General features: G+C 43.2%; 1 protein-coding gene across 1 annotated transcript in view; it reads right to left on the bottom strand.

Moving 5' to 3' along the window:
* Positions 1-19,093, bottom strand: part of LOC124777380 (homocysteine S-methyltransferase YbgG-like) — an 81,673-nt gene that overhangs the window by 25,497 nt on the left and 37,083 nt on the right. The window contains exons 3-4 of the mRNA XM_047252768.1: positions 7,635-7,799; positions 757-1,016 (exon numbers count right to left, since the gene is read on the bottom strand). Of these exons, the coding sequence (XP_047108724.1) occupies positions 757-1,016; positions 7,635-7,799 (425 nt within the window). The remainder of the gene's footprint in view (positions 1-756; positions 1,017-7,634; positions 7,800-19,093) is intronic.

The raw sequence follows: 19,093 nt of genomic DNA, 5'->3' as shown, positions 1-19,093 counted from the left end.
GTTTGAGGGAACGTACGAAATGTATGCAACACACGTAACTTACAGGTAACATGGGCACGACCTTAACCGACCAAAGCTACTAGGAAAACTGCCGTAGTCTACGCTTTCTTACAACAGTCTACGGTGGCGTACGGTAGTTTTTCAACTCTACTGGGCACTTCTCGTTCTTCCAATGTTCTACAGTACACTGCTGCTAGAAGAACATATTCATACTCCTTGTAGAATCAGACTGGTATTTCGTCAAGTCGAGTCTCGAGTGGACTTTCCTTTGTTGAGTAATTTCTGTTACCATTCCCATGGTCTCTTACTTCGATGTCATTTTCAGGCTCGTGCAGCGGTTTACAGAAGGAACCGCAACACGATGTTAGCTAGTGAAATGATTTTGGAAAAGGCGCTTAGTATGTTATGCTCTCTGATGCCAGTTCCCTGACAGAACACGTATGAAACTTCCTGGCAGATTAAAACTGTGTGCCAGGCCGAGACTCGAACTCGGGACCTTTGCCTTTCGTGGGCAAGTGCTCTACCACCAGAGCACTTGCCCACGAAAGGCAAAGGTCCCGAGTTCGAGTCTCGGCCTGGCCGGTTTTAATCTGCCAGGAAGTTTCATACCAACGCACACTCCGCTGCAGAGTGAAAATCTCATTCTGAGAACACATATGCTTTTACTGCGCTGTCGAACTTATCAAATGTACACGCTAAGATCGATAGAAAAAGGTGTCATTCACACGTACAGTAGGTGTCCGCATTGTAAGATACCTTGCAGGAGAAGGCGATCCAGGCGCGCGCGGCGGGGAAGTCCCGCAGCAAGTCCGCGACGGCCTCTGCCTCGGCCTGCGCAGGAATGGTCTCGACGGCGAGCAGGTCCGCGCCTGCGCGCAGTAGCGCCGCCATGCGGGGGCGGTGCCACTCGGCCAGCTGCCGGCGCGTCACGCGGTCCGCGTAGTCGCCGCTGTATTCCGAGTAGTCGTGCAACGACGCGCCGTACGGACCCACCGAGCCCGCGATCAGCGGGCGCTCTGTCCCAACACAACGCACACGAACACACTAAACAACCCTTCCAAGAAAAAAGAAAAAATTCGGACCGGGTTCTTTCCAACAGGAACAAGTTTTCCCGAATTGCCTTTCCTAGTAGCAGTTCGCCGCAAACAATATTCGTCCTCACTCCAGAGTACCATTAGTCGAAGTATGTTTTATCCAGGTTGACAAAACCATTTTCGGAGAAAACCGAAGACACCCAGCCTAGCTCCAACGGAAACCTCCCCCCCTCGCTCCACCCCGTACCTAGGAACTGGAACTGCTACAACAATACAAATACTCTCAAGCCACAGTACTGCTCAAAATAAGTTATTGTTTCAGTAGATCAAAATTGATACCGTGATTACTGTGGGACTATGGATGTTAGAGAATAAGCTAAACTGCGTTAATTTATCGTGTCATATTCGGTTAAAAGAGCGAAATCTCTAAAAACTTATAGAATTTCGTAAAATATATTTAAAAACAAAATCCCGGTTTTCTGGGACATTTCGTCACCCAGTTGACCACAATAGGGATCTGCCAACATCTCGTCGTCTATAAAATGAGAATGCCGTTCACTTAAAATCAGAAGACGAACTTGACCCTAACGTTATATTTAGAATGTTGTTGCTATCATCTTCAGCTCGAACACCGGTTTCTTGCAGATCTTCATGCTACTCTGTCTTACGCAAGCCTCTTCATCTCCGAGTAAATTGCTACACCAAGAAGAAATGCAGATGATAAACGAGTATTCATTGGACAAATATATTATACTAGAACTGACATGTGATTACATTTTCACGCAATTTGGGTGCATAGATCCTGAGAAATAGGCACCCAGAAAAACCTGCTCTGGCCGTAATAACGGCCTTGATACACCTCGGCATTGAGTCAAACACAGCTTGGATGGCGTGTACTGGTACAGCTACCCATGCAGCTATTGCATCCTACATCTTTTTGAGTCTGTATACATCTCTTGGACTCCCTCTACGAATTTTGTACCCCACACTATCGTCCAGTAATAACTTGGCGAGTCCTTGATATCTCAGAATACGTCTTACAATCCGATCTCTTCTTCTAGCTAGGTTGTGCCACAAATTTCTTTTCCCCCCAATCCCTTTCCGAACCTCCTCATTAGTTACCTGATCCACCCATCTAATCTTCAGCATTCCTCTGCAGCACTGCATTTCAAAAGCTTATGTTCTCTTCTTGTCTAAGCAGTTTATGGTCCATGTTTCTCTTCTATACATGCCTACACTCCATACACATATACTACTAGACATTAAAATTGCTACACCAAGAACAAATGCAGATGATAAACGAGTATTCATTGGACAAATATATTATACTAGAACTGACATGTGATTACATTTTCACGCAATTTGGGTGCATAGATCCTGAGAAATCAGTACCCAGAAAAACCAGCTCTGGCCGTAATAACGGCCTTGATACACCTCGGCATTGAGTCAAACAGAGCTTGGATGGCGTGTACTGGTACAGCTACCCATGCAGCTTCAACACGATACCACAGTTCATCAAGAGTAGTGACTGACGTATTGTAACGAGCCAATTGCTCGGCCATCATTGACCAGACGTTTTCAATTGGTGAGAGATCTGGAGAATGTGCTGGCCAGGGCAGCAGTCGAACATTTTCTGTATCCAGAAATTCCCGTACAGGACCTGCAACATGCGGTCGTGCATTATCCTGCTGAAACGCAGGGTTTCGCAGTGATCGAATGAAGGGTAGAGCCACGGGTCGTAACACGTCTGAAATGAAACGTCCACTGTTCAAAGTGCCATCAATGCGAACAAGAGGTGACCGATACGTGTAACCAATGGCACCCTATACCATCACGCCGGGTGATACGCCATTATGGCGATGACAAATACACGCTTCCAATGTGCGTTCACCGCGACGTCGCCAAACACGGATGCGACCATCATGATGCTGTGAACAGAACCTGTATTCATCCGATAAAATGACTTTTTGCCGTTCCTGTACCCACGTTCGTCGTTAAGTACACCATCGCAGGCGCTCCTGTCTGTGATGCAGCGTCAAGGGTAACCGCAGCCATGGTCTCCGGACTGATAGTCCATGCTGCTGCAAACGTCGTCGAACTGCTCGTGCAGATGGTTGTTGTCTTGCAGACGTCCCAATCTGTTGACTCAGGGATCGAGACGTAGCTGCACGATCAGTTACAGCCATGCGGATAAAATGCCTGTCATCTCCGACTGCTAGTGATACGAGGCCGTTGGGATCCTGCACGGCGTTCGTTATTACCCTCCTGAACCCTCTGCTTCCATATTCTGCTAACAGTCATTGGATCTCGACCAATGCGAGCAGCAATGTCGCGATACGATATACAGCAATAGCGATAGGCTACAATCCGACCTTTATGAAAGTCGGAAAGATGATGGTACGCATTTCTCCTCCTTACACGAGGCATCACAACAACTTTTCACCAGGTAACGCCGGTCAACTGGAGTTTGTGTATGAGAAATCGTTGGAAACTTTCCTCATGTCAGTATGTTGTAGGTGTCGCCACCGGCGCCAACCTTGTGTGAATGCTCTGAAAAGCTAATCATTTGCATACCACAGCATCTTCTTCCTGTCGGTTAAATTTCGTGTATGTAGCACGTCATCTTCGTGGTGTAGCAGTTTTGATGGCCAGTAGTGTACCTTCAAAGAAGACTAGGTATCGCTTAAATCTATGTTAGATCTTAACAAACTTCTCTTCTTCAGAAATGCTTTTCTTGACATTGCCAGTCTACATTTTATATCCTCTCTACTTCGGCCATCATCAGTTACTTTGCTGTCCAAATAACAAACCTGATCTACTACTTTAAGTGTCTCGTTTCCTCATCTAATTCCCACAGTATCACCTAATTTCATTCGACTACATTCCGTTAGTCTTGTTTTGCTTTTATTGAAGTTCCTTTCATACCCTCCTTTCACGAGACTGTCCATTCCGTTCAACTGATCTTCCAATTCTTTTGCTGAATCTGACAGTATGACAATATCATAGGCAAACCTCAAAGTTTTTATTTATTCTACCTGTACTTTAACTCTTACTCAAAATTTTTCTTTGGTTTCCTTTACTGCTTGCTCATTCTACAGACTGAATGACATTGGGGACAGCCTACAACCCTGTCTCACTCCCTTCTCATCCACTGCTTCCATTTCATGTCCCTCGACCCATATATAACAGCCGTCTGGTTTCTGTAGAAGTTGTTCAAAATGGTTCAAATGGCTCTGAGCACTATGCGACTTAACTTCTGAGGTCAACAGTCGCCTAGAACTTAGAACTAATTAAACGTAACTAACCTAAGGACATCACACACATCCATGCCCGAGGCAGGATTCGAACCTGCGACCGTAGCGGTCACGCGGTTCCAGACTGAAGCGCCTTTAACCGCACGGCCACACCGGCCGGCATGTAGAAGTTGTAAATAGCCTTTCGATCCCTGTATTTTACTCATGATATCTTCAGAATTTTAAAGATAGTATTCCAGTCAACATTGTCAAAAGCTTTCTCTAAGTCTACAAGCACTATAAACTTAGGTTTGCCTTTTCTTAACCTATTTTCTAAGATAAGTCGTAGGGTCAGTACTGTGTCGTGTGTTTCTGCATTTCTCCGGAATCCAAACTGTTCTTCCCTGAGGTTGGCTTTTACCAGTTTTACAGTCTTCCGCAAAGAATTCGTGTCAGAAGTTTGCAACCACGACTTATTAAACTGCTAGTTCGGTAATATTCACACTCATCATCATCTGCTTTCTTTGCAATTGGAATTATTATATTCTTCTTGAAGGCTTAGGATATTTCACCTGTCATCTTGCACACCAAAGGGAGGATTTTTCTTATGGTTGGCTCTTCCAAGGCTAGCAGTAGTTCTGACGGCACGAGGTCTTCTTCCGGGGCCTTGTTTCAACTTAGGTCTTTCACCGTTCTATCAAATTCTCCCATCTCATCTTCATCTACGTCCTCCTCCACTTCTGTAACATTAACTTCAAGTTCATCTCCCTTGTATGGACCTTCTACATACTCTTTCCTCATTTCAGCTTCCTCTTCTTTGCTTGGGACTGGTTTTCCATCTGAGTTCTTGAATATAAAATATTTATAATGAATAGATTATTTACCAGTGATACGTTACTGTAGTTATTTTCGTTATTAATCATTTTCACACAGCAAATGCTACGACGCCAGTTTCCGATATATAGATAATTGGGCAATGTGTTTATTTTAGTTACACCTTTTGCATTAAGACTGAACACCGTAAGAAATACACAATGCAGCCCTTCTCTAGAATGACCACTAAAACAAAACGGCAGAGAAATGAAATTTACTACATACAGAAATGATTTGTAAAATAGAAAACACTAGAAAATTCAAAGGCAAGAATAACGAATAAACAAGGTGAATGCGTAGAAGGCTAAATAATGAAATGGAAAGACAAGATCAGCAAGCCTATAAAAGATCCTTTAAAGGAGACTGTAAGAAGGTTGAGGAACTTGAAAGTATGGGAACGTAGGATATTCTGTTCGAAAGAGTAAGAAATACAAGATTGGATAGTTATATATTTGAAATCTTACTGTAGAAATTCTTAGGAAATATGAAATATAAATGTTCAAAAATTGTGAGGTAATTCGACAAAGAAGGGAAAAGTACTTGCAAAAACTGTACTATACATAACACCAATCTAGAATGCTAGAACTAGAAACTTTAGATTATGTGAATAAGAGTAATAACGACTGCATTAAATGCAATAAAGGATGGAAAACAGATAGGAACAGATACAATCCCTACCGAAATACTGAACCGCCTGATGGCAGAAGGTACACGGAAATTTATATGAGACTATGAAGTAGAATATCGCGCTGGGGAACGGACATAAATTTCTTGACTACAGTAATACAAGAGAAACACGGCACCAGAAAATGTGAGTACAGCACCATCAGTCTCTTATATTATCTACGATGATGATGATGATGGTGATGAGGTACCAAACTCCGAGGAGCGTAGGGGACGAGCAGGAGACCCACACCGCCGACTAGGCAAGGTCCTAGCGGAGGTGGTTTGCCACTGCCTTCCTCCGACCGTAATGGGGATGAATGATGATAACATTATAAGCAACCTAAAAAGATTTTCACGACTTTCATTGAAAGATATCTGTTGTTGAAACTCGTGAAGATATTTTAGGAGGATTGTTGCTCAAATACGAAGCAATGTCTTATTGCACAAATTTCTGTAGATATGGAAATAGGTTACAACCATGTGGTGCCACATCTGGTAAACAGGATGTTTGTTTCAACAGTTAATACTTCAAGTCGTTCAGTTTTCCCGTTATCATAGTATCTTACTGAGGAGGGAGGCTTATTGTCTTTCTCAAAGCTTATTGCTTTTCTTACTGGTTTCCTTAAGTAATTCAAGCATTTTTTCATCCAGATCTTATTTCACCAATTTCAAGTAGAAAGTTTACGTAGGAAGTGTTCGTTATTCTTCTATCTTTTGCAAGCTAATCAGTAAGAACGCTGTCCTTAATAGTGGTATGACCGCGTCTCATCCACGTGCTAACAAACAAGCAGACATATTTTGTTAATTCCTTTATTGCACCAAAGCTTGATGACAAATACGTTTCCGCATTTGCTTTTGGATAGCATTACACAAATATGGAACCCATCTTGGTTCTTTCATAAAGTTTTCTGTTCGTTAATTATTCTCGTAAAAGTTACGTGCTTCTTCTGGCCTGTCTACGTCGCCAGTTATTTCATGTTATTTTGATCATAGGTTGTCAAACACCGCATTGTGGACTTTCTCATTGTTTTAAACTGTGTTTTTAGTACTGAAACGATCTTCACGTCGATCAGGAAAGTACTGTTACGTTTGATTTCATCCATGTATTAATTGACTCCTTACAAACCTTCGCCAACTTTTACTTAATTTTTGTTTGCAGAAGCTCACAAACAAATTTTATAACGTTCGACACGGTCGCGAATGTTGAAAAGTGATTTCAATTTTCAATATAATCTTTATGTGTCTATATCGCGAATTTATAAAATGTTATGACAGGTTTCGATTGTGATAGCAATCATCTTATAGTCTGCAATTGTATTTTACGTTTTGAAGATGATTGCTAAAATAAACAAAACCGGTCATATAATTTTATAAACACGTGATCTAGGTTACAATCAAAGACAAATGATTCCACATTTACTAATTTGGACAAATAACATAAAATGACCTCTTTAAAAAATTTTGTAAACAACATTTTCTGCAGATGAAAGTGACACTTGACTTACGATTTTGTGTAGGCCTAACACGTGTCAGTACAACAAAAACAAAATTTCATTTATGCAACGCCAACTCAGTACCAGACAGAAATTTTCGCTTTGCACCCATAGCGACATTTCTCTTTTCCCAGTAGACAATACATTAAGAGTCTTCAGGTAAAATAGCCATGTACTTCTAATGCATATCGTTCTAAAGATACCAGTAGTTTTTCATCAAGTGATATCAATAACATTGTTTTACCATTATTTACCATTCTCAGTCTAATTAATAAACAGAAACCTGTAACAATACGAGCACAAAAGCATAATAATAACAGCATTATTTTCCTTACCAGCCAAACCGTTTTGCTCGCTCATGAAGGTGTCCACCGCTTTCTTGGCTAACTTCACCGCCTTCTCGATGAGTTCGATGCTCTCATTCTCGCTGAGACCCAAATACTTCATGAACCCGTCGACACTCGCCTGGTATGTGTTCGTGATTATGATATTCGCACCAGCTGCAACGAAACAAGTCAGGAAATATTTTAATAATTTTATATCAGTTACTTTCGTGAGGTTTAATTTTCTTAGATTTAACAGTGCTAATATTCCAAATAAAATATTCTAACATGTTAGGCTGCATGATTTTAATTTCGGCTTCTTTATCGCCTCTGTGTATCAGCATCACTAGAGGGATGTTCCTCAGTCGTTCACACAGTTGAACATAGTCAAAAGGCACTGAGAATGAAATGCAGAATTACTGAAGAAGAGAAAGAAGAAGAATTGGAAACCTGAAGTGGCCTAACAAAGTCGATTACTTCACTGGAGCGACAAAAGCTACAAATCAAGTGGGCTTATTTAATACTAATATTTTTACTAAGTAATTTTTTTGGGACTCGTAGCTCTTTGTGTAAAATAACCAAAAGACTTGAAACTAACTTACAAAACATTCGCACTATCGATCACAACAGCAATTTATAATTGCATAACAAGTTTGTGTTAACTCCGTTACTTTGCAACAGCAACATAAAACAACATTTTCACTGTGGATGAGAGAGCTGTAAAAATACAAAACCCCAACTTGGGCAGTTGCCGCTAAAGCAGCTGGGATAAAACAAACTTAAAAATGTGTTTTGAAACATTTAACATATTAAATTTCATTGGACTCTTGAACCGAACCCAGATATTTGCCTTTTCAGAATAGGTTTCATGAGTCGTGAAATGAAGGAAAGATGCATTTAAGTTGTGGCTATGTGTTGGGCAATGTGATTTACTCGGATGGCTCACCTGGTACAGTACTGGATGCTAGGGAAGGATAAGTTTCGAGTTCAGATTCAGTAGACAATTTTAATCTTTCATGTGGAGTCGCATTACTCGTTGTCATAGCTTGTCATGGCAGCACAACCTCTCCGTCTGAAACGTTGCCTCTTTTTCAACACGATAGCTCCTAACTCTGAACCCCCACCTCCTCTCTCCACCGCCCCCTCCATCCTCCATATCGTTTTTAGAGTCGCGGGTTTCGAGTGCGTACCACATTCATGCTTTTCCGTCTTTGATATTTCGAGAGTTGCAACTTACAATTTCTTAAACAAAAGTGCGGTATTTCTGCAGTGAACCTGTAGCGGTCGCCATGCAGGCCTTGTATGTACTCAGAGAGAGTTCAGCTGCAGATGTTAAACAGATGAGGCGCTCCAATGTTCTACCATTTTTATACTGGTTTCAACAAGCGGATGTTGCAGACAAGTTCATGGTCTTATGTTTCGAAGAGTATTGTGGATCCTCTGACTGCGGGCGAGAAAAGTATTTAAGAATACCCGAATTAAGATTACAGTTAAGAATTCAGTAAGGAATTTAATTCTAAGTTGGTTTAATATTCCCAAGATACGCGGTGGATTAAGTAGTAACGTCTCTCAGTGATCCCAGAAACTAGCACAACATCTGCAATGGAAAGTACTGATGGAGTTGGGACAGAGGGACAACTCTACTGGAGATCACGAATCAAATTAAATACATTCTAATTCGCGATTTATTTGGGTGTAAATACAACCAGTCACTTTAAAAAAAATGTATATGATTTACTTTCTGTAGCATTATTTAATTTTCAAGCCACTGTAGGCTCATCGTTAGATCAAAATGTTACCGGAATATTATGTGCACCTCAATGCTGTGGTTGTGATGCTGGCAGAAATAACTGAAATTTAGTTACTGGTAACGAAAAAATTACGAAACGAAAAGATTGCTGTGTCTTGGATACTTACAGTGCGGTGTCTCGTGGTACCCTTAGCACAGCCGTTCTGATGACGTACATTTTGCAGGTTACACACACATACTTCGCGTGTATATAACCAATAAAATATACGTTATCAGAACGGCTGTGCTATGGATACCATGAGGCAGCGCACTGTAATTATCCAAGACATAGCAATCTCTTCGTTTCGTAATTTTTCGTTACCAGTAACTAAATTCCGCTAGCAACGCGACGTCAGAGTCTAGCTGCACATGGCCCACCAAATAATCTTGCTAAACACCCCCACCTGATGATGAGCGTACAGTGGCTTTAAAATTAATTAATTCTACAGAAAATAAATCATACAATTGTGGTATCGATAGCTACGATGCTACGGCGTAGGTGCAAGTTCTTGGTTGGCACTACGACAGCGACACCGACGACAGCGCCCTGTAGCCGGCGCTGTGGAGATCTACGAGCTCAGCTCCAGATTCAGCCCATTTGATTCCGAGGAGACAACCTAGCAACATTGTTTGTATTTCACAGTGGGCGAACCACTACTTGTAACTTACAAGGGAACCTCCCCATCGCAACCCCCTCAGATTTAGTTATAAGTTGGCACAGTGGGTAGGCCTTGAAAAACTGAACACAGATCAATCGAGAAAACAGGAAGAAGTTGTGTGGAACTATGAAAAAAATAAGCAAAATATACAAACTGAATATTCCATGCGCAAGATAGGCAACATCAAGGAAAGAGTAAGCTCAGGAGCGCCGTGGTCCCGTGGTTAGCGTGAGAAGCTGCGGAAGGAGAGGTCCTTGGTTCAAGTCTTCCCTCGAGTGAAAAGTTTACTTTCATTATTTTCGCCAAGTTACGATCTGTCCGTTCGTTCATTGACGTCTCTGTTCACTGTAATAAGTTTAGTGTCTGTGTTTTGCGACCGCACCGAAAAACCGTGCGATTAGTAGACGAAAGGACGTGCCTCTCCAATGGGAACCGAAAACATTTGATCGCAAGGTCATAGGTCAACCGATTCCTCCACAGGAAATCACGCCTGATATATTCTATACGACACTGGTGATGGCATGTGCGTCACATGACAGGAATGTGTTGTCCACCCACGTAACTTGTACACTTAGCGAATGGGTAAAAAGATTCTTCTACCTTGCCCGATTTAGGTTTTCTTGTGGATGTGATAATCACTCCCAAAAAAGTGATGAAAACATAAGAGTTTGTCACATAAACTGCAACAAATGAATACAACAGTTTCACAGTCGCATACTCTTCCCTGTGCTCTGTCAAAACATATGTTTTTAACGTTTTCAAATTTGTCCGTGTGTAGACCGTCAAATCCTGCATATGTCCAAGCAAATCTGAACATGTCCTGGAATTTTGGAGAGCGAAGTACATTATGTGCGATAATTGTCTGAAAATAAAAAGTTAAACTTTTCATTCGAGGGAAGACTTGAACCATGGACCTTACGTTCCGCAGCTGCTCACGCTAACCACGGGACCAAGGCGTTCCTGAGCTCATTCTTTCCTTGATGTTGCCTATCTTGCGCATAGACTACTCAGTTTGTATATTTTGCTTATTTTTTTCATAGTTCCACACAACTTCTTCCTGTTTTCTCGATTGATCTGTGTTCAGTTTTTCAAGGCCTATCCATTGTGCCAACTTATAACTAAATCTGAGGGGGGTGCGATGGGGAGGTTCCCTTGTTAGTTACTTGATGTACGGCTTCGCACCTATGTGCTCATCTGTACGCAAAGTTAAGTAAAGGTGATTTTAGTTCACACTGCAGTACCGAGAGAATCTTACCACACCTGCTCCTACTCACTTCCTACACTCGCCCTACCCATTCAGTTTACAGGAGCAAACCTATGCGCCGCCTTCCAGGCGGGATACAAAAACAATAATTTTAAAAAAGCGACTGGTTAAATATCGTACTTAAAGAAATTGCTGATTTAAATCAGTTGCAGTTCCATGTCCTCAATGGATATAGCGACTGTAGTTACAATTGCTTCTTCGCCTATTTTGTGTTAGCTGCAGGGAGAGATTTATTTCGACACAGGCATAGGCATCTATATCTACACTCCGCAAGTTACTTTATGGTCTGTGGTTTCTGTACCAGTGTCACTTCGCTCCCCACCCGTCTGTCTATCTTGATACAGTCACAAATGACGGTAATCCTCGTCCTTTTTATCTTCATGGCCTTTTCACGAGATGTACGTACGGTGGAGCAATATATGGTAGTATGACTCTTCTAGGAACATACACTCTGCGGATTTTAACAGTAAGCCATATTATGATGCACAAAGTCTTTCTTACAGTATTTGTCGCTGGAGTTGGATGAATATCGCTGTGACACTTTCGCACTTATTAAGCGAACCTCTGACGAAACGCGATCTTGTCTATTTTCTCTATCTGGTAATGGTCCCATACTAAGAGGCAAGGCTCAAGTCTCGGTCGAACGAAGGTTTTGTATGCTACCTCCTCCATGGATGGACTACACTTCCTGAGGAATCCTCCAAATCTCAGCTTGGCACTGTCCTTTCATCGATTAGTGCTATGTGATCGTTCTACTTTAAATCACTTCCAGGTACTTAAGAAATGTCACAGTTTTTAGTGACTGTTCAACAAATGTGAAATCATAAAATAATGGGTGTTCCACCTATTTATGCCCAGTTGTTACATTTGTGTGTATTGAGGGTCATCTGCCAATTCTTGCTTCAAGCGCCGGTCCTGTGCAGGTCTTACTGCATTTTCTCAAATCTCCACGTTACTCTTGATGTTACTTTTACGGTTAAAGATATCTCTCAGGTAAGAATGACAAGCTGTGTGTTATTTGCTAGGAACTGTTCAGTCCAAGTACAAAGCTAGTCTGGTATTCCGTACACTCTATTTGTTCATTAGGCAACCCCTTCAATAAATATGTCATCAATCTGGACGCAGGCATCTCCTACCTCCTGGTTTTCGTAGACACCATGATACAGATGATCAAGTGATGTCGGGATGCGATCAGCAGAAAAGTAAATAGTGCCGTAGATTTGTACCGATCAACTTCTTGAAACACGCACGAAGCGCCGTGTGAAAGAAATCGCAATCAATACAGAGCTGCAGGTAACTGAAATGTGGTTGTGCCTCTTGGTTGACATTCAATCTTAGTCGTAGTAACAGCGCCTTGTGATCTTTTCCGGTTAGGTCGGTCCCATGGCGCCCCTAGCACATGGCAGCTTCAACAGTTTCTAGGCGGACACGAGAAAAATATGCCGGCTTAGGCGGTTTTAAGTCACGTTATCCGACTGTAGATTGTCTAGTAACTATACTACTCAAAGCTGCTAAGTAATGATCATATCTGTACTTTACATATTCGCCTAAAAAGTATTAACAATGATCTGATCCTGTAACGCAGTTTTTATACCCAGATGGATAGAATGTGCAAAGTGTATTTTTTGGAACACTTGGCAATAGGCTGTTTGGAAATTTCTTAGGTATGTGATTTTCAGGTCCAGATGAATTCGAAGCTCCTGTGCACAATTCGTGTCGCAACTTGTCGTATCAGCTGCGCATAATTCAGTATGCAGGGCACTACATACGTGGCGTGTCCACACTGTCGAGTGGTTCAGGAAAATGTGTTCTTAGTGGGATTAGAATTTTTCATTCACGAAAACGCAGTAACGACACACATCAGGGCAAAGTTCAGCATGTTATCAGTGTCGCTACAGCACTCTTTGGCTGTGACCAAAACTTATGCTAAAATATGCAATGACGTTTTCCGCAGTCAACTACAGTCCACTACATACTACACACTACAGTCCACTACAGTCCATTCTCGATCGTATAAATCTTTATTTATAGCCAGCTGATCTTCTCTGCCAGCCTCATATCTTTCACGATCTAATCGATTCACCCGCAGTGCCATTCGTCTCATTAACAGCAGCTTTCTTCACTCGTGAAGGAACATCTTTTGTCATCCCCATCGCACTCAGGAAGATGGCTAGACGCTGACACTTGTCAAACCGATTATGACTACGATGGCTCTGATATTACCTGAAGTCATCAGACGCAGCGTAACTGCACTACAGCTGACTGTCGTGGAGAATACGCTGGTATGGAACCGGAAGGTCGTACATGTGCGCTGGACCGGGTCTGAATCCAGGTCCTCGTTTTTCGTGGGTAATATTCTTACCCACCGAGTTACCAGGCAAGCTTTGTAGCTGTTCTAATACAATTCTTCGATGCCACTCCCCTACTAAGCGAACTAATATAAGAAACGAGTTGTAAGCTGTGGTTAAGCCGTTCCCCTCGACATCTTTTGTCTCCGGGTTGCAAGTTTATCGAGGTACACAGGAAAGCTACTGTTGAGTTCGCAACATAATATAAGCCAGTACTTATATTATCCGAGAAAGGAAAGAAGTCGGAATCGACCCCCGGTCCAGCACACACAGTTTTAATCGGTTACGAAGTTTCTTAGGACTGACTGCTTCCGCTTTCGACAAGTCTGCTGGGGTAGCACCCTGTAGATTGACTACATTAACTTTCCCTGATATGTGAGATACAGCAGCGCTGTTCCATATACTGTTGAGACAGACAGCTTATCAGTGGCTTTCATCAGTGCTTTATTACAATTCGATGTAACACGGCACAGATGCATGCTCCATAGCAACTGTCAAGCAGTGTTGGATTCAAACAAATAAGCGCGTAGCGTTGTACAGTGATCACTGAAGCTGAAAATCTGGAAAGAACCTCAAATATTGAAAACGAAGATGGTATCTGTTCTTTCGGACATGTCCCAAACAACAGATACCATCGGTGACCATGCAGCTCTCTAGAATGAAATGATAATTAAATGAAGACCCTAAGCTGTCGACAGGCGTTGATATACACCAACGGGGACAGTTGAAAATGTGTACCCCGACCGGAATTCGAACCCGGCATCTCATGCTTAGATGGCAGACCCTGTATCCATCTGAGCCGCCGAGGACACAGAGGATAGTGCGACTGCAGGGATTTATCCCTTGCACGCTCCCCGTGAGACCACATTCCCAACTTAATGTCCACACACCACATTCGTAGTGCCTCTCCCCACTAAACTCATTACTCGCGGCAGACAATCTTACCAAGTCTCGTAAGAGTTCGGGCAATGCGTGTGCATCCGCACAGAAGAAGAAGGTCAATAGCCGGTTAGCCTTAACTATATGAAGATGGTATCTGTTCTTTCGGACATGTCCGCGAGTAATGAGTGTAGTGGGCAGGAGCACTACGAATGCAGTGTGTGGACATTAAGTTGGGAATGTGGGTCTCACGGGGAACGTGCAAGGTATAAATCCCTGCAGTCGTACGATCCTCTGTGCCCTCGGTGGCTCAGATGGATAGAGCGTCTGCCATGTAAGCAGGAGTTCCCGAGTTCGAGTTCCGGTCGGGACACACATTTTCAACTGTCCCCGTTGATGTATATCAACGCCTATCGAAAGCTTAGGGTCTTGATGTAATTATCATTTCAATTATCGAGGGTGTCACCTTAAGTAATAGCATTATTTCATTAATAAACGTTAAAGGAAGGTACTCATGTACGGTCCAGTCACATGAATGTGATCACCGCCTGTGTGAAGTGTGTCGGGAGGGGGGGGGGGGGATGCGAAAAACTATGAGGTCGTTGCCGTAGTGCGGGAACGGCGTCCGAAAGAGCACGATAATTGACTTATGGGGAAGGAAGCGTTTCCGAAACGGCTAAGTTTATAACCCGTTCGCATGCCGCCGTGGTTAAAGTATACCGTGCATAGCAAACTGGTGCTATCCAAAACCGGCGTCAGGCAACCCTGGTATACCGTGGGTCATAGCGGACAGGGGTGAATGACGCGTGCGGTAATGTGTGCGGGCGAAACTGTTGAGTAGCTGACCACCCAGATGAACCGAGGGGCTACCAACAGAGTGTCTCAAAAGACCGTTCAGCCAACGTTGCTGCGTAAGGGATCCACAGCAGGCTCCTTCTTCGCGCAGCCATGCTGACTGCTGTTCATCGTCGCGAAGGCTGGAATTTGCACACCAGTACCGCAACTAGACATCCACTGACTGGCACGAACGGCGTGAAAAGTGAAAAGTAAATACTCTGCACCAATCGTCGGAAGGATTATAGTCTGGGAAATGTTTTTGTGGCATTGTTTGGGTGATCTCGTCATTCTGAAGGAACAATGGTCGTGCGTGGTTCGGAGAGCACCGGGATGAGTTTACCGTGCTCCATTGGGCACCAACTCTCTGGATTTAAATCCAGTCGAGAGTCTACGATACCACGTGAATCGGGCTGTTCGTGTCATGGATCCTCAACCTAGAATCCTAGCGCAGGTGGCCACGCCACTGGAGTCCGAACGACTCCACATTCCTTTTGGTACCTCCCAGAACCTCACCGACTCTCTTCCTGAACGTCTGGCAGCGGTCCGCGCTGGAAAAGGTGTTTATTCCGGCTTTTAATGTGACTGGACAGTGCGGAATTTAAATTTTGTTATGCTGAGTCAGTTAGAGCCAATGAAACTTTAGGACGCAGTTTGTGACTTTGCCAGTAGTTTTTCAAAATGGTTCAAATGGCTCTAGCTACTATGGGACTTAACATCTTAGGAATGGTTCAAATGGCCCTGAGCACTATGGGACTTAACATATGTGGTCATCAGTCCCCTAGAACTTAGAACTACTTAAACCTAACTAACCTAAGGACATCACACACATCCATGCCCAAGGCAGGATTCGAACCTGCGACCGTAGCGGTCACGCGGTTCCAGACTGAAGCGCCTAGAACCGCACGGCCACACCGGCCGGCTAACATCTGAGGACATCAGTCCCCTAGACTTAGAACTACTTAAGCCTAACTAACCTAAGGACACCACACACATCCCATGCCCGAGGCAGGATTCGAATATGCGACCGTAGCAGCAGCGTGGTTCCGGACTGAAGCGCCTATAGCCGCTCTGCCACAGCGGTCGGCGCCAGTAATTTTACAATCCCCTTGCTGCGTTACGTGCGCTGCGCAAGATGAGTCGCTTGATGGTGGTAGCACCTCTAGGTATCGCGACCTGCCTGATTTTCTGTCGGCGTTGTCTCTCTTACGGAAGTTGGCTTCACCTCACCCCCCCTACCCTAAGTTGCGGGGCACAATTAGTCTTGTTCCCAGCAAAAGCTATATTACCACAAAAAAAAAAATCTGCCATCAGATGTGAGATTCCTAAGGAAGACGGAGGGCTGCACAATAAGAGAGAAGTTAGAAATGACGATATTAGAACGGGATTAAATATTTTCAACATGAATGAAGAAATTCAAAAGTATCGTGAAGATGGGAGACAACACTGCATAAGAATGCCAGGTCACAGAATTTCGTAATCCTGAGTTACAGGCCGAGTGAAAAGAGATATTGAAAGACCTCGAAAACGATGGGAATGATTTTGTTTTGTGAATTCGGAACAGGCAACAGCCTAATACTTGAAAGGAAGATGATGATGAAACTTTAGAACCGAATTTGTCATGTTTAACTTCTTTGGTTTCAGTGAGGAGAACTAACATCTCTAGGTACGGGAGTCACTGTACCCAAAGGTTCGTTAATTAAAATACAGAAGATGGTGGTAATTGAGAGGCTATCATTGCTCGTATCAACGCGGATACTTTGATGAGGCATCCAAAGGTTCATCCAGAGTGGAAACGAAATAACAAAACTGTGAGAGCATATGGTCCTCACTCAGTGTCTGAACTTCGTTCGTATTAAATCTTTGTGGTCATGAGTCCTGTTTAGAACAAAGGAGAGGGACCGTTGGAAGAAGAGCCGTTAGCCCAGGGCGTCTATTTCGCTTTTTTTCCAGTACATACTGATGTGCATGTTTATCAAATGTTGGCTAGCAGAGAAAATTACCACCCCTCTCTCCATTAAGCCATGGTTTACGGAACATTCATTTTACCAACGTCGTCGGGATTTCATTAGTAATTCAGTACCGACGGAGATGCTACAACGCGACATGCTACACTCCAGACTTCACAGTCAAGCCAGGTACGTCAGGAAGGAAGGAAGATTAGAGTTTAACGTCCTGTAGACAGCGAGGTCATCATAGACGGAGCAGAAGCTCGGATTACGGCAGGAAATCTGCCATGCCCTTTTCAGAGGAAGGTCCCGGAATTACCCTGGAACGATTCAGGGAATCACAGGGAACGTAAATGTTGATGGCTGGATTGGGATTTGAACCGTCGACTTCCGAATGCGAATCCAGTGTTCTATCCACTGCGCCATCTCCCTCGGGGCCAGGAAAAGAACTCCCTCCAACCACTTGTCAACACACCATCCCTGAGAACTTTTATGTCAGGGATAGAGTATGTTTTGCTAACTACCTTGTTAGCAATAGACAGAGCCTATTTTTCTGTTTTGATTAACATTTACTATTAAATTACTTCAATGAATCCTTATGAAACAGTACCCGTTTCAAACAGTGACCGGCACTTTTGTCAGTCTTTCGCTTTCTGGTTCAATCTCGTTTTTCATTGAATGTATACAAGCGCGATATTTTCCATATGTCTGACTACTTATTTTTCCAGTTTGCTGAACCGTCTACCATTGTGTTCCCTTCCTTTCTACTGTGCACTTATCCCAGGCACGGTCACATTCTGAAATCAAACCCCTACGCTTGCAAGTAAGTGATGGAGCCTACTGCCAATTGCCAACAGTTTTAGCAGTTAACAAGTTCGTTTCTTTTTGTTGAGCTCTAAACGGTGTGGAGAAACACTGCATGGCTTCCGCCTCTCACAGGGAAGGCAAGGTCATTGTTCTAACACCACCGCCAGCTGGCCAACATATATATAATACAATATCAAATATTTGGGGAGATGGGATCGCCTTGCTTGACACCCCTCATGATGCGGAATTCTTGAGTTGATTCGCCGATGTTAACATAAGCTCAAGAATTCTCGTAGATCTTCCTGAGCTCTTCAGTGTATGCTCAGGAAAATCTACGAGAATTCTTCAGCTTATGTTAACATCGGCGAATCAACTCAAGAATTCCGCATCATGAGGGGTGTCAAGCAAGGCGATCCCATCTCCCCAAAACTGTTCTCCGCTGTATTGGAAATGGTTATGTCAAAGTTGAGGTGGAAAGGTAAGGGAATTAGAGTTAATGGAAGAAGGCTTACCAACTTGAGATTTGCTGATGATATTGCCTTACTGGCCAAAGACTTCGCACAGCTCCAAAACTTAGTTACAGATCTTGCATCGGAATGTCAGCTGGTTGGCTTGAACATGAACCTTTCCAAAACAAAAGTAATGTCCAACAAATGGGTCCCAGCTGGAGATGTGAAGGTCAAGGACAGTCTACTAGAAGAGGTCAGTGAATATGTCTAGCTTGGCCAGATTATAAATATCAAGGGAGACATAAGGCCAGAAATCTATCGACGCATCAAGCTTGGCTGGCAAGCATTTGGGAAGAATTCAAAAGTATTCAGATCAAAAATGCCAGTAAATTTGAAGAAAGCAGTATTTGATCAATGCATTCTTCCTGTGATGACGTATGGCTGCGAGACATGGACACTGAACTCATTTACAAAAGGGAAACTTAGGACAGCA

This window comes from Schistocerca piceifrons, chromosome 2 (genome assembly GCF_021461385.2).
Source record: "Schistocerca piceifrons isolate TAMUIC-IGC-003096 chromosome 2, iqSchPice1.1, whole genome shotgun sequence".
NCBI lineage: Eukaryota > Metazoa > Arthropoda > Insecta > Orthoptera > Acrididae > Schistocerca > Schistocerca piceifrons.
Note: the sequence above shows the minus strand (reverse complement) of the source record. Positions and strands in the feature narration are given on the sequence as shown.